This window comes from Oncorhynchus gorbuscha, linkage group LG12 (assembly GCF_021184085.1).
Source record: "Oncorhynchus gorbuscha isolate QuinsamMale2020 ecotype Even-year linkage group LG12, OgorEven_v1.0, whole genome shotgun sequence".
Taxonomy (NCBI): Eukaryota; Metazoa; Chordata; class Actinopteri; order Salmoniformes; family Salmonidae; genus Oncorhynchus; species Oncorhynchus gorbuscha.
This window is the reverse complement of record NC_060184.1, coordinates 57,060,448-57,076,695: the sequence shown is the minus strand read 5'-3', so window position 1 is coordinate 57,076,695 and position 16,248 is coordinate 57,060,448. Positions and strand designations below refer to the sequence as shown.

At 43.1% G+C, this 16,248-nt stretch overlaps 1 protein-coding gene across 3 annotated transcripts in view; it reads left to right on the top strand.

The window, feature by feature from the left end:
- The window catches only part of LOC123991147 (partitioning defective 3 homolog), a 625,449-nt gene that overhangs the window by 190,374 nt on the left and 418,827 nt on the right, over nt 1-16,248 (top strand). For all 3 annotated transcript variants that reach the window (XM_046292394.1, XM_046292392.1, XM_046292393.1), the window contains exon 3: nt 8,490-8,676. In XM_046292394.1, the coding sequence (XP_046148350.1) occupies nt 8,490-8,676 (187 nt within the window). The remainder of the gene's footprint in view (nt 1-8,489; nt 8,677-16,248) is intronic.

Below are 16,248 nucleotides of genomic sequence, written 5' to 3'. Positions count from 1 at the left end.
GCTTCTCCACAATTAGCGAAGCTGTGGCGCCACTGAATGTTTCGTGATGCGTCACTAAAACTTGGACCCTCTTTGGTGAACTTTCGGGAACTTGTCATATAAGGGCCAGAGATTTGAAAATTGAAAATTGAACATCTGTCCACGTCCAAGTGGCCCTGTCGAATTGTCAGACAGGGAGAAGTGTTTGTCTGACACAGTCAGTGCTGGCTGTCTCCTCCCTGGGCAAGTGTGTCCTCTCATACCCACACAGAGAGATGGAGGAGGAGAGAGTTGTTTTGGAGGGACTCTTTCTCCCAATTTGGCAACCCTGCGCCACTTTTGAGATTCTTGAGAAAACTCTTCAGACAAACAGAGCTCCAATAAGTGGTTTTAGATGGCTGATCTCAGAATATGGGTTTTGTCTAAGGAGTCTGCAGTCTCCTCCCTGTCGGCTGGACTGCATCTCTGTGAAAGCCGCTCCAGCTTCCATGCATATTTGATTTCTGATTCTTTCTTTATTTCTCTCCTCCTCTTACTAACTATTCATGGCTCCAGTCGATTTAGGGCAAAACGGGGCCTTTCACGAGCACATAAATATTGCATGATTGATAAATGCTGGTCCATTTGATTATGAGTGGGGTGATGTACTTATGTGTGTGGTGGTTAGCTAGCGCTGTGCGGTGTGTTGGAAACTGGGAAAGGGCTCTGGAGTGGGTGGAGAGAGGAGGCAAGGCCCTGCAAAGTGCACATCATAAGTGGATGGGTATTTAAAAATGAATCATGTTTAGTGGAGGGAGGCCCAACAACACAAGTTTTTCACTCCCTCTAAATGCCTTCAAACGGCCAGCTGGCAAGCTTTTCAAGGAGTTGTACTAACTACTCCGACCCACAAATGAACGAGGGCTGATTACTTTGTCATTAATGATTCAAGCACAATTGGAATGTAAATACTGTATGTCTGGAGTGAAGGCCCATTCCCTCTCCACTCCTTGGCACATTGCGTCTTTAGTCCCATTGCAACTTGGTTTGAATTCAAACACTGTCACACCACATAGCATTCAAAAGGTCTATCAACCTTAGGCAGAATAACTTAGCAAGCTCTTTAAATGGCTAAGGAAAGAAAACCGTTTAGGAACATGTACTCACCAATACTTCCTTGTCGGCTGGTTTAATATGTGCATATTGAACAAAAAAGCAGAAGAACGCTGCCATAACGCTACCACACGTATCACCGTGAAGCCGGGCAATAAACGGAACGTCAACTAAATTCCACTTCAAAGTGTCTGATCTTAATATAAAAGGATTCTCATTTTGCAACAGGGTGCCTCTTTCATCACCCCCGATTGCTTCTCGCAAGTGTGTGTGTGGTGTGCAAGTGTGTGTGTGGTGTGCGTAGAGCGAATGTAGGAATGTGCAATAACCCCACAACTCTTTGGGTGTAATTTCTGCGTCTGAGACCGAAAAGCGATTACAGTGAACTGTGCAGTGCGGAGGCCTAAATAACATCAGCATGAAGCGTTTACACACCGAGTCAGTGTTTCTGTGATGACGAGCGTGTCGTGTCAGCGTGACAGATAAGGAGGCTTTGGGAATAAATGCAATCTGCTTTAATTGTGTAAAGAGAACATGAGAGATGTCAGTGTGAGTTATGCTAATGATAAACCATACTGGAGCGCGCGCACACACACACACACACACACACACACACACACACACACACACACACACACACACACACACACACACACACACACACACACACACACACACACACACACACACACACACACACACACACACACACACTCATTCATACAGTACACACGGATAGACACACACACACGGATACAGTAAGCATACACACACACATATACTCATTCATACAGTACACACTGATAGACACACACACACACACACACGGATACAGTAAGCATACACACACACATACTCATTCATACAGTACACACTGATAGACACACACACACACACGGATACAGTAAGCATACACACACACATACTCATTCATACAGTACACACTGATAGACACACATACTCATTCATACAGTACACACTGATACACACACACACAAGGATACAGTAAGCATACACACACACATACTGATTCATACAGTACACACTGATAGACACACACACACATACTCATTCATACAGTACACACTGATAGACACACACACAAGGATACAGTAAGCATACACACACACATACTGATTCATACAGTACACACTGATAGACACACACACACACTTACTCATTCATACAGTACACACTGATAGACACACACACACGGATACAGTAAGCATACACACACACATACTGATTCATACAGTACACACTGATAGACACACACACACATACTGATTTATACAGTACACACTGATAGACACACACACACATTCTCATTCATACAGTACACACTGATAGACACACACACGGATACAGTAAGCACACACATTCTCATTCATACAGTACACACTGACAGACACACACACACGGATACAGTAAGCATACACACACACATTCTCATTCATACACTACACACTGATAGACACACACACACACACGGTTACAGTAAACATACGCACACACACACATACTGAATCAAATTCAAATAAGAAACAAAGCTCTGAAATGTGTTTGTATGCCAACTTACTTGTAAACAGGCAAGAAAATAAGCCAACACATGCAAAAATACTTGAGCTATTTTAACCTACAGACAAATTCCAAGGTATTTACACGAAAGCTGTTGTATTTGACTGTCTGATGTTTCCTGTGTTATAGCTTTCCACATCCTTTCTCTATAGAAAAGATACTGCCTAAATCTTTGGCCAAAGCAAGGGGAGATTTACATTGGTGTAGTGTAGATGCTATTGTTCCATAGCATTAGACTAGGATTGACATGAGCTCCTTGCTACAGCCTTCAGAGTGTAGGCTAAGTATAATACATGGGAGCGGGAGGCTAATCTTCTAAGAATTGGTTGATTAGCTGTAGTTGTGAACAGCCAAACACATCCCATTGAAACCTCTTGGCAGAACCAGCATCCAGCCTTCCAATCTACAATTCTTTCTTTCTTTCTCTCTCTCTCTCTCTCTCTCTCTCTCTCTCTCTCTCTCTCTCTCTCTCTCTCTCTCTCTCTCTCTCTCTCTCTCTCTCTCTCTCTCTCTCTCTCGTATCTATTGTCTCTCGTCTCCTATCTCTCGGTCTCTGACACTCTCTGTCGCGATCTCTATTCTAGTTTTTCCTGTCTCTCTCTTTTTCTCTATCTTTATCTCTCTATTTCTGGCTATTTCTCCCTCTCTGTCTCAATTTCTATTCTCCCTTCTCGCTCTCTGCCATAGCTTCAACAGACCAGTGCTGACTGGCAGGTAGTCAGGCATCTCTGAGCATGCCAGTTTTCCTTCCTTCCTTATCCTCACAACCAAATATGTTTGTGTGTTTGCCAGTGTAGGCTCCTCAGAGGAGGAAGGGGAGGACATATTTTTACGACAAATGTCATAAAAATAGTGAAACATTAAAAAGGCTATCCTTTTTAAATAAAACTATACTAAATAAATTCACGTCACCAAAAAATGGATTATAATACACTATTTTACAATGGTCTACAGTAGCCTCAACAGCACTGTGTAGGGTAGCACCATGGTGTAGCCGGGGGACAGCTACACTCTACAAAGCAAATTTATTACAAATAAAGAACTGATCACATTTACATACACTACCGTTCAGAAGTTCTGGGGTCACTTAGAAATGTCCTTGTTTTACATGAAAACATATATGAAATGAGTTGCAAGAGGAATAGGAAACATAGTCAAGACGTTGACAAGTTTATAAATAATGATTTTTAATTGAAATAATAATTGTGTCCTTCCAACTTTACTTTCGTCAAATAATCCTCCATTTGCAGCAATTACAGCCTTGCAGACCTTTGACATTCTAGCTGTCAATTTGTTGAGGTAATCTGAAGAGATTACACCCCATGTCTGAAGCACCTCCCACAAGTTGGTTTGGCTTGATGGGCACTTATGTCCATATGGTCAAGCTGCTCCCACAACAGCTCAATAGGGTTGAGATCCGGTGACTATGCTGGCCACTCCATTATAGACAGAATACCAGCTGACTGCTTATTTCCTAAATAGTTCTTGCATAGTTTGGAGTTATGCTTTGGGTCATTGTCCTGTTGTAGGAGGAAATTGGCTCAAATTAAGCGCCATCCACAGGGTATGGCATGGCGTTGCAAAATGGAGTGATAGCCTTCCTTCTTCAAGATCCTTTTTACCCTGTACAAATCTCCCACTTTACCAGCACCAAAGCACCCCCAGACCATCACATTGCCTCCGCCATGCTTCACAGATGGTGTCAACACTCCTCCAGCATCTTTTCATTTTTTCTGCATCTCACGAATGTTCTACTTTGTGATCCGAACACCTCAAACTTAGAATTGTATGTCCATAACACTTTTTTTCAGTCTTCCTCTGTCCATTGTCTGTGTTATTTTGCCCATCTTAATCTTTTCTTTTAATTGACCAGTCTGAGATATGGCTTTTTCTTTGCAACTCTGCCTAGAAGGCCAGCCTTCCGGAGTCGCTTCTTCACTGTAGACCTTGAGACGGGTACTATTTAATGAGCTGCCAGTTGAGGACTTGTGAGACGTCTGTTTCTCAAACTAGACACTCTAATGTACTTGTCCTCTTGCTCAGTTGTGCACCGAGGCTTCCCACTCCTCTTTCTATTTTGGTTAGAGCCAGTTTGCGCTGTTCTGTGCAGGGAGTAGTACACAGCATTGTACAAGATCTACAGTTTATTGGCAATTTCTCACACGGAGTAGCCTTCATTTCTCAGAACAACAAAAAATCTGCCGTTTCCAGGTACAATAGTCATTTACAACATTAGCAAAGTCTACACAGTTTCTGATAAATTTTATGTAATTTTTTTATATTTTTTTTTTCAAAAACAGACATTTCTAAGTGACCCCAAACTTTTGAACCTTAGTGTACGTATTCAGACACTTTACTTCAACGATTACAGCATCAAGTCTTCTTGGGTATGACACTACAAGCTTGGCACACATGTATTTGGCGGGTTTCTCCCATTCTTCTTGCTAGGCCCCTCAAGGACATTCAGAGACTTGTCCCGAAGCCACTCCTACATTGTCTTGGCTATGTGTTTAGGGTTGTTGTCCTTTGGGAAGGTGAAACTTCGTCCCCAGTCTGAGGTCCTGAGCGCTCTGGAGCAGATGTTCATCAATACAATTTAGCTAATAACCATGTAATCTCCATAGATGGGTTTCCATGTAACCACACACAAGCTTAGATCTCCCTGCACAATGCCAACCATTGGATTCTGGAGCAGTGGAAACGCGTTCTCTGGAATAATGAATCACACTTCACCATCTGCTAGTCCGACGGACAAACCTAGGTTAGGCAGATGTTAGGAGAACGCTACCTCCCCCGATGCATAGTACCCATCTGGAAAGTTTGGTGGAGTAGGAACGATGTTCTTGGGCTGTATTTCATGGTTTGGGCAAAGCCGCTTAGTTCCAGTGAAGGGAAATCTTAACACTACAAGATACAATGACATTCTAGACAATTCTGTGCTTCGAACTTGATGATGACAGTTTGGGGAAGGCCCTTAACTCTTTCAGCATGACAATGTCCCTGTGCACAAAGCAAGGTCCATACAAGAAATGGTTTGTCAAAATCGGTGTGGAAGAACTCACTGCGATGCAGTGCTTTAGACCGCTGCGCCACTCAGGAGGCCCTCAGCTAGCTAGTTTAGCCCCGGTTCAAACAGAGAGGGATGCTATGTTACCTAGCTGGCAATGGCTATTCAACACTGGATAGCCATAGCCAAGTCAAGGTAAGCTTTTGGTTTTATTAATTTTGTGCCACCGGGGCCTGCTGGTGTAACTGCTTGCTAACTGTACACAGAACTGCATGATTGTAGAGGGTTTACTAACGTGTTAGTCATAGTACCTATGTTTGCCTTCACGTTAGCTAATATGGTGACAACGATGTAGGCTTAGTGTAGAAGTTAGCGGTTATGATATGAAGGTTTGGCTTGGAAAGTTTTTTTTGCCCCTGGTCACAGACAGCTGATGTGTTGTGCACTGAGGTGCGAGGGAGTATTGTTTTAATATGCCGAAATAGATGTTGGCAAAATACCTCCCTGCATGTTCTCACTGAATATCTTTTTTGCCACCAAAACTGTATTAATTCACTTAATCGGTCTCTCCCAAAGATGATGTATTGCCTCAGTGACCTGACTCTGTGTGTGTATAGAGCGTTGATGGGCTGTCCCCCCCCCCCCCTTTCTTCATGAAATATATCATTACTGGTTAAAGAGAGAGTGCAAACCTTTATAAAATAAGCTACTTCTATGCAAATGTTGTTGATCAGTATAATACAATAGCTCTCACATGGAAAGGAAATATATTGTTTATCATCTGTAGCCCCATGAGATCAGCCAAGTCAGGCTCAATAACTCAGTGCATGCACACACTCCTAATGCATATGCATTCACCTGCATTGTGAATAGGCCTAAGCTACATTTTGATGTACCCAGTTTATCAATAGACTAAAGATCTACCATTTAAATATATACAGTACCAGTCATAAGTTTGGACACCTACTCATTAAAGAGTTTTTCTTTATTTTTAATATGTTCTACATTGTAGAGTAATAGAGAAGACATGAACACTATGAAATAATACATATGAAATCATGTAGAACCTAAAAAAGTGGTAAACAAATTAAAATATATTTTATAGATTATTCAAAGGAGCCACCATTTGACTTGATGACCGCTTTACACATTATAGGCATTCTCTCAACCAGCTTCATGAGGTAGTCACCTGGAATGCATTTCAATTAACAGGTGTGTGTGACTTGTAAAAAGTTAACTTGAGGCCTAGCGTCGTCCTGGTTAGGGAGGGTTTGGCCCGGCAGGGATATCCTTGTCTCATCGCGCACTAGCGACTCTGGTGGAAAAAAATGACGGCTGTATGGTTCCATGGGGTTTATACTTGCGTACTATTGTTTGTACATATGAACGTGGTACCTTCAGGCGTTTGGAAATTGGCTGATTCCTTTTGATTTTCCCATGATGTCAAGCAAAGAGGCACTGAGTTTGAAGGTAGACCTTGAAATACATCCACAGGTACACTTCCAATTGACTCAAATGATGTCAATTAGCCTATCAGAAGCTTCTGAAGCCATGACATCATTTAGGCATAGTGAATTATAAGTTAAATAATTTGTCTGTAAACAATTGATGGAAAAATTACTTGTGTCATACACAAAGTAGATGTCCTAACCGACTTGCCAAAACTATAGTTTGTTAACAAGAAATTTGTGGAGTGGTTGAAAAATTAGTTTTAATAACTGAAACCTAAGTGTATGTAAACTTCCGACTTCAACTGTATTATCTGTGGGTTTAAAAAAATAGTTTATTTTTATTTTTAAGTCAGTTGAGTTAAAGGGGGGGGGGAGTCAAGTGTGAGTGTTAGTTCACGAAGGGTCGGGGTGCGAGAGGGGTACTGTGGGATTATTTAAGATTATTTTTTGATTTTTCAGATGTTTTCAGAAGATACGTAGGAACTCTGCTGTCCTAGCTTCAGGTGGAAGTTGGTTCCACCATTGTCTGATTGTAGAATTTATGAATTAGTGCATACATGGCTGTCTCTGAAAATGTTGAGGTACATTTTTTTAAGGTAATGATAATGATCTCAAAAGATGCCCAATGATTGAACATAGCAGTAGCTGCATGTATCTGTCTGGATCAAGTGCCATTCTTGTTTTCCTCTGGTATCGTGATGGAATCGTGACACCAAACTGGTTTCGAAGTCGAAATTCTGTTATCGTAACAACCCTACTCAGTATAAACCATGCCTGTGAGTTGAGCCTTGTTGTAGCAGGCATATTGTGTTGGCTAGGTCACCGTGGCGATGGTCTGTGTGTGAGAATGTGGTAATAATGGGATGTAGATGCTCTTTGTGCTCTGCCTCTCTGCCCGGTAACCACGAATACATGGCAACACAGCACCTTTATGGAAATGGGACAGCTGCCCACTGAGTGGCTGGACATGGGTAGTCAACTAGCAGTACTGTAAGTCTAAATGTGTGTGTGTGCATATGTGTTGACATGTGCTCGCGAGTTAGCATACATGTTTGTGTTTTGCTTCAGGTGTGCATCAGCTTCTCTCTCTCGCTCTCTCCTTATCTAACCTATCCTCTCTAACTCTCTCCTTATCTAACCTATCCTCTCTCTCCTTATCTAACCTATCCTCTCTGACTCTCTCCTTATCTAACCTATCCTCTCTCTCCTTATCTAACCTATCCTCTCTCTCCTTATCTAACCTATCCTCTCTCTCCATATTTAACCTATCCTCTCTGACTCTCTCCATATTTAACCTATCCTCTCTCTACCCTCTCTCTCCATATCTAACCTATCCTCTCTCTCCTTATCTAACCTATCCTCTCTCTACCCTCTCTCTCCAGCTGGTGGCAGTGTATGAGGAGCAGGACCCTCACCATGGAGGCGATGGCACCAGTGCCAGCTCAACGGGCACACAGAGCCCTGACCCCTTCACTGCCGTCGCAGAGCTCAACTCCAGCAACATGTCCGCCTTCCAGCCCTACCAGACCAGCAGCGAGATAGAGGTTACCCCCTCCGCCCTGCGCAGCAGTAAGTGTCAGACTCGTGGTACTTTAGTTTGCCACTTGGCCATTAAGTGTTCTAGTGTGTCACAGCTATTGAAGACATGTATCTGTAAGAAAGAAGAGAGGAAACACTCTTGACCAATCAGCCCTGAACAAATCTGTTTTTTATATAGTTTAGTGAAGTTTTTTAAGAGTCAGTTATAGAGTTGTGTCCAGGGAGTGGCTTTGCGGTGAGCGAGATGGGCAGGTGGTATCGTCCAGGGGACTGTGGCTGTACCATCCACTCAATCATGCATGATGATGGGGGAGAAACAGACCGGGTCTCTGATTAACACTGACAGCTGAACCTGGGGGTCACCACACACACACACACACACACACACACACACACACACACACACACACACACACACACACACACACACACACACACACACACACACACACACACACACACACACACACACACACACACACACACACACACACACACACACACAGAGGCACACACACACACACAGAGGCACAGACACCCAGTACCATAACATTTGCCTCCATCCCTCCCTAAGTCCATCCCTCAACTCCACCCTTTCCTACAGGTCGGACGTAGATACATAACACGCTGCTCAAGTTTTTGGGGCTTGTCTGTTTTGCATGTTATTTTGGCATTAATACGTGTCACATGTCATTGCAAACAATGTAAAAAATATATATATACAGTGGGGCAAAAAAGTATTTAGTCAGCCACCAATTGTGCAAGTTCTCCCACTTAAAAAGATGAGAGAGGCCTGTAATTTTCATCATAGGTAAAATGAGAAATAAAATCCAGAAAATCACATTGTAGGATTTTTATGAATTTATTTGCAAATGATGGTGGAAAATAAGTATTGAATCAAGTCTACTAGTAAATCCTTTTTAATCCTTGTCATATGAAGAGGAATAATGAAGACAAACTATAGGTAAAACGTATCGGCCATTGGACATAAACATTACTTACAAACCAATGAGTGGTTTGTAAGGAATCGGTGACAGTGGCAAACTGCAAGCTTTCCAACTCGGACGTCGGGAGTAAACAGCTCAAACTGGGAAAATACGCTTTGAACGGTCATTCAACTCAGATTTGTAAATCCGGCACCTCTCTATTTGATGAGAAAATTTGCCCGCGAAGGACCGCCGCACCACATTCCTGTTCAAGCACATCACAACAACGTGAGTCCAAAAATGTCTTGTGCTGCTTCATAAATTATGTAGGATGCCAGAGATATGTATCCCGTAGCTAAGAAAGTGTATGTTGTGTGGTAACCTGTTGGTAGCCCATGTGCCTCACCCGGATAATTTGGACTATTTTCATCAACGCGGTATTGTAAACACATCGTTCCTGGCCGGTGTGCGCTTGTTTACTAACTTTTTTTGTTCAGTTTTGACAGCACTACTGATAGTAGTGGTGGCGCTTGGCTTGCACGTGCAAATTCAGGACAAAAAAAACATTCTATAATAGAATTGTGTTATTTGACATGACAAATTAAAAGCTTATTTAACGCATCAAATAGTGTTATATGACGTGTATCCTTTTTGACACACAAAGACCCAAACGGTGTTCCATGTGCCTCACCCTAATAATTTGGTATATTTTCACCTCTTAATTTTGCCTACTGTTCTAACTTGGTGGTGCACATGTAGCCTATAACCTGTTTTAGAGAAATGTAATCATTGAATATTGTAAGAGCTTTCATTGTCTGTGTGTATGCCCCCTTTATTTATCCTACGATTCTGACTTGTTGTACAGGGAGTACACTTGTAAGAACGGCCCTTTCTGAATTCTGTCGCTGTACATTTCAAAAGTGCTGAACACGTCCGTCCTAGCTCTCATTAATGTCTTAATCGGAATTACGGATTGACTCTTACCCGCTTGTCGTCCCCTTATGCCATAGTTTGTACATCTCAATAGTCAGTAGAAACCACATTTGTTTAAGCAAGTCAGCCATATCAGCTATATTTTTTTAAAGGCAGCAAATGAGGCTGAATGAACTATTTCGCTGCCAGACAAGGCTCTGCTGAAAGCCAGGTTTAGCAGTGGTAAGGTGTTGGGACTGCTGTTGGGACTCTGCTGTTGGAACAGCTTTATGTAGTTCCTAACAGTTTGTGGGCACCGTTTGTCACCGTTACAGTGCAGTTAATCTATTATTTAGTGTTGTGTAGTGGCTTTGTTGGCATGCATCCCACATGTTTTTGTTTTTCCCCAACAAGATTTACATGCTAAAATCACCACTGATTGTAACAGAGAAAAGTGCAATAACGATATGAAAGGAATCAGAACGTTTTTGCAGACAGATATCTTCAAAGAAACATGGTCTATCACCCCCTCCCTCCTTTTTCCCCAACAAACACAAACCTCACAGACACAAACACAAACCTCAGACACAGACACCAACACAAACCTTAAACAGACACCAACACAAACCTCAATCAGACACCAACACAAACCTCAATCAGACACCAACACAAACCTCAGACACAGACACCAACACAAACCTTAAACAGACACCAACACAAACCTCAATCAGACACCAACACAAACCTCAGACACAGACACCAACACAAACCTTAAACAGACACCAACACAAACCTCAATCAGACACCAACACAAACCTCAGACAGACACCAACACAAACCTCAGACAGACACCAACACAAACCTCAAACAGACACCAACACAAACCTTAAACAGACACCAACACAAACCTCAATCAGACACCAACACAAACCTCAGACAGACACCAACACAAACCTCAGACAGACACCAGCACAAACCTCAGACAGACACCAACACAAACCTCAATCAGACACCAACACAAACCTCAATCAGACACCAACACAAACCTCAGACAGACACCAACACAAACCTCAGACAGACACCAGCACAAACCTCAATCAGACACCAACACAAACCTCAATCAGACACCAACACAAACCTCAGACAGACACCAGCACAAACCTAAGACAGACACCAACACAAACCTCAATCAGACACCAACACAAACCTCAGACAGACACCAACACAAACCTCAGACAGACACCAACACAACAGATGCCTCCCATGTTACTGGGTCTCTCCTTTGAACCAGTGATGTGGTGTTATTGTTTCTTCCACAATGCTATCTCACAGGGAGGTCTGGTACTGTACACAGCCCTCCGATGGGACTGCAGATTCTCCCCTCCCTTGGTTTTTATGAGCCATTGTGTATTGGAGGACTCTCTTTACCCCCTACTGAAACAGGTGTGTGCGTGCGTGCGTGCGTGTGTGTGTGCGTGTAAACTTCCAATCCTCGCGACTGTCGTTTTGGAATAATAGTACACCTCCTTCCAACAATCATAGCAGCAGGTATCCTGTTTTAAAGTGAACACTTCACGATTGTGTTTTATTGACAAAGTAAAGGAAGGTCATGTGCTGTTATATCTCGTCGGTTTGTTGTCCATCCCACTTTCGTTGATACACGTCTCACCACTATAAAACATTGGATGTGTCCCGAATGGCACCCTGCTCCCTATACAGTGCACTCCTTTTGAAGAGTAGTACACTATAGGAATAGAGCGCTATTTGGTATGCACCCAGTGTATACTATAGAGAACGAAAGCCACGCTCTCTCGTCCTCCCTCCCCTTCCTGTCTCACACATTTAAATGAGTGGTACACCAGCTACAAATTAGCTCTGGGACTAAGTTACAGAGTTTGCCCTCAATTGCCGAGTTGATTACCGCCTAAGACTGCACTTTCACTCTCATCCCCCGGTCCCATTGTGATAGAGCAGTAATATACTGCACAGCCTAATTAGACTCTGTGGATTGTTTGTGGTGGGAGTGTGTGTGTTTTTCTGTTTGCGCGTGTGTTCTGTTGTTATGCTTGTGTGTGATTGGCTGGACAGACAGATGGACGAATGCAGAATGCAGCCTACGTCCCTTTTAAGAGGAGCGAAGCAGCAAATTACCGGCGGCGATAACACAAATCAGACATCAGAGTAGCACTGCCGGGCGGGCAGCTGTGCTGTGAAGCATAGCATTATAGATATGTGAAATAATCATCTTCAGAATCGTATTGATTGTTTTTCTCCCTCTCGTTCCGCCATCTCGCCCACCTCGGCAGCTCGTTTTAGATTTCCAAGCCGAAGGAAGCCGCGGAGGTCAGACTGTTAATAATTGGCTTGCCGATGAGATGTAAATTGCAATAATGAATGTAATTTGCCTGGTAATTATATGGATGGAGGTCCATTTCACTTGCTGCACATGAAAGTATAATCCTGCGGATAGAAAAAGAAAATGTAGCTATAAAATTGAAGAACGAAAACTAGCTTGGAATCCTAATGAACATTTCACTTCACTTTGGGTTCTTTCAGCCTTGTTGATGCTTGCTAAGATCTGTACATTTCATGAAGCCTATCCATATGAGTTGCATAAACTCTCTAGATGAGTTGCATTGACTCAACTTACAGGGTTGGGCAGGTTACTTACTAAATATAATCCGTTACTAGTTACCTGTCCAAAATTGTAATCAGTAATGTAAATTTTGGATTACCCAAACTCAGTAACATAATCTGATTACTTTATTCTGATTACTTTCTCCTTAAGAGGCATTAGAGGAAGACGAAAAGGATGCATCAAACTCGTTTGGTGTGTCATCATAGTGGTCTCTGAATTGTGATCAGACTTGCTCAGGTGGAACAAACTTAAACTTGTGGCTTTTTTCAATGCTGAATTGAATATCATTGAGAAAACAGAAAGGTGCCATAATAAATGTTTTCGCAAACATCCTTTCATAATTTTAAGGTAATCCAAGAAGTAGTCATCTAGTTTTTCAAACGGATCTGTAATCTGATTACCTTATTTTTGTTTGGTCACTTAACGGATTACAGTTAGGTTTTTTTTGTAATCAGATTACATGTAACAGATTACATAGACATTATAACATGGAACTCATCTAGATACAACCCTGTCCAGGGCCTGATGTTGAGGTATCAATGGACCGGTTGGCAAAGATAGAGGTGGTGGTAGTGTGTTTAAACCCTGAGCTGAGGAATTGTGCAGAAGCTACAGTGCTACAATGGAAAGATGCCCTGTCCAGTTGGGCAATGGTGGCATGAAGGAGCGAGGCACTTATTAGAGGTGCCCGTACCATGCCTCAGGTGCTGCACCCTGGGACACTGACTCCAATACTTGTCCTTCTCCAGAACTCCCTCCTGGACCTCTGCTCTGGCCTGATTATCCATCAAACCTACAGTACCTACAGCAAGAGCTGCTCAACCTCTATCAAACCCATATCCCCTCACCCCATCCTGTTCAGAGGCCGCTGATGACACCTTTTGTGTGTAACGGGAAAAACAAACCAACCAGCCACTTAGGTGGTACTTATCTGGCGGCTATGCTGAAAGTGGAGTGCTCTCCCTTTGAGCACAGCCCCCACCCATCTCACTGCACATCAACCCACTGAAAGTACACAGACCTTGTTTTAAAACAAAACTACCACAACAGGAGATATGAGTGAAGCCAGTGACATATTATGATTGGCCCCGTGCTGGGTGTAAACCTGTTGTGATTCAACCCACTCAGGGATATCTTCTGTTTGGCCACCAGTTGGGCAATCAGCAGAAGGGAAGCTGGTTCCAGTCTGGTTGGTTGGCTGTTGGCTGGTGCGCTCCCTCCCTACTTCTAATTGAATCACTGAATCACTGTGGTAATTACTTTATTCTTGCTATGTAACTACTATATATATATATATATATATATATATATATATATAAAGTGCCATGGATGTAAAATGTGTGTAGAATGTACAGTAAAAGTTGTAAAAACAAAGTGTATTTTTGTCCTCTGAAGACCGGGGATGGTGGATTCCATATAGAAGTCAGTAAAGGACACACAATGGCACCATGTTCCTGATATATAGATCCCTGGTAAAAAGTAGTGCATTATATAGGGAATAGGGTGCAATTTGGGACGCTAACAATGTACTGTACAGCAACTCTGACGACAATCACTGCAACAGCAGGAACTCTATGTTGTAGCATTGATCAGTGTCTGTGAATTTTTGTCTATATAACCTCAGCAAAAAAAAAGAAACGTCCCTCTTTCAGGCACAAATCTTAATTGAAAAGGGTTTAAACTCTGTTTCCCATCCTTGTTCAGTGAACCAGAAACGATTCATGAACATGCACCTGTGGAACAGTCGTTAAGACTAACAGCTTACATGCAATTAAGGTCACAGTTATGACAACGTAAAGAGGCCTTTCTACTGAAACACCAAAAGAAAGATTCCCAGGGTCCCTGCTCATCTGCGTGAACGTGCCTTAGGCATGCTGCAAGGAGGCATGAGGACGACAGATGTAATAGATTGCAATGTCCGTACTGTGAGACGCCTAAGACAGCACTACAAGGAGACAGGACGGACAGCTGATCGTCCTCGTAGTGGCAGACCACGTGTAAAAACACCTGCACAGGATCGGTACATCCGAACATCACACCTGCGGGACAGGTACAGGATGACAACAACAACTGCCCGAGTTACTCTAGGAACGCACAATCTCTCCATCAGTGCTCAGACTGTCCGCAATAGGCTGGACTGAGGGCTTGCAGGCCTGTTGTAAGGCAGGTCCTCACCAGACATCACCGGTAACAACGTTGCATATGGGCACAAACCCACAGTTGCTGGATCAGACAGGACTGGTAAAAAGTGCTCTTCACTGACGAGTCGCGGTTTTGTCTCACCAGGGGTGATGGTCCGATTCGCGTTTATCGTCGAAGGAATGAGCGTTACACCGAGGCCTGTACTCTGGAGCGGGATCGATTTTGAGGTGGGGGGTCCGTAATGGTCTGGGATGGTGTGTCACAGCATCATCGGACTGAGCTTGTTGTCATTGCAGGCAATCTCAACACTGTGCGTTACAGGGAAGACATGCTCCTCATGTGGTACCCTTCCTGCAGGCTCATCCTGACATGACCCTCCAGCATGACAATGCCACCAGCTATACTGCTCGTTCTGTGCGTGATTTCCTGTAAAACAGGAATGTCAGTGTTCTGCCACGGCCAGCGAAGAGCCCGGATCTCAATCCCATTGAGCATGTCTGGGACCTGTTGGATGGGAGGGTGAGGGCTAGGGCCATTCCCTCCAGAAATGTCTGGGAACTTGCAGGTGCCTTGGTGGAAGAGTGGGGTAACATCTCATGGTAAGAACTGGCAAATCTGGTGCAGTCCATGCGGAGGAGATGCACTGCAGTACTTAATGCAGCTGGTGGCCACACCAGATACTGACTTTTACTTTTGAATTTGACCCCCCCCCTTTCTTCAGGGACAGATTATTCCGTTTCTGTTAGTCACATGTCTGTGGAACTTGTTCAGTTTATGTCTCAGCTGTTGAGTCTTATGTTCATACAAATATTTACACACATTAAGTTTGCTGAAAGTTAATGCAGTTGACAGTGAGAGGACATTTCTTTTTTTTGCTGAGTTTAGTTATGTCTTAGAAGTAAGTTTTGAAAACTGAAGTTGAAACTTTTAACATTTTCCATCGTAGCCTTGAACTTTTTGAGTTCATTTCTTTGGTCCCTCCCT